At 57.4% G+C, this 549-nt stretch overlaps 1 protein-coding gene across 1 annotated transcript in view; it reads left to right on the forward strand.

Annotated features, from left to right (window-relative positions):
* LOC119589190 overlaps positions 1 to 549 on the forward strand; it is a gene marked incomplete at its 5' end in the record, with an annotated part of 12,182 nt that overhangs the window by 4,073 nt on the left and 7,560 nt on the right. Inside the window, 1 exon segment of the mRNA XM_037937788.1 lies at positions 1 to 490. Within this exon segment, the coding sequence (XP_037793716.1) occupies positions 13 to 490 (478 nt within the window).

A 549-nucleotide genomic window follows, 5' to 3' on the forward strand; every position in this document is an offset into this window, starting at 1 on the left:
GTAAGCAAGAACATGATCTGCAACCCATACCTTCTCATACCCGTCTGCCTCGCCCTCGCCGCCGCCACGCCGGTTGAGGACCACACCCGCGCCTTTAGCGAAGCCACGGGAAAGGAAATCACTCCCTCGAGGCCTCCGGAAGACCTGACCCTCGAGGACGACGCCGAAGAAGTTCCTGACGCAGAGGCGACTCCCAGGAGTACCGGCACGTCGTTTTTGGAGAGAGCGAAGAACTACACCTTCTTCAAGAACACGAAGGTGGAGGAAGGTAAAAATTACAGTCTCCCCATCGTCGAGGAGAACAGCGTCAGATTCTTCGACGTTTCGGCCGAGGAGGACCTCAGCCTCGAGGCCAACGCACAGAACGTGACGGGGATCAGGGCTGCCGGTCCTGAGTGCCGCCTGGTGAGCTTGGAACTCCTGGCGGGGTATGTCTTGCACGAGGACCTCCGGGAGAAATGCAAGGACCTTCGGCACTTGACCCTCGCAGGTAGGATTTCGGATTCGGTTGATCATTAGAGATTCTCAGTTCATAAGGTCGAGCATTAG

This window comes from Penaeus monodon, chromosome 25 (genome assembly GCF_015228065.2).
Source record: "Penaeus monodon isolate SGIC_2016 chromosome 25, NSTDA_Pmon_1, whole genome shotgun sequence".
NCBI lineage: Eukaryota > Metazoa > Arthropoda > Malacostraca > Decapoda > Penaeidae > Penaeus > Penaeus monodon.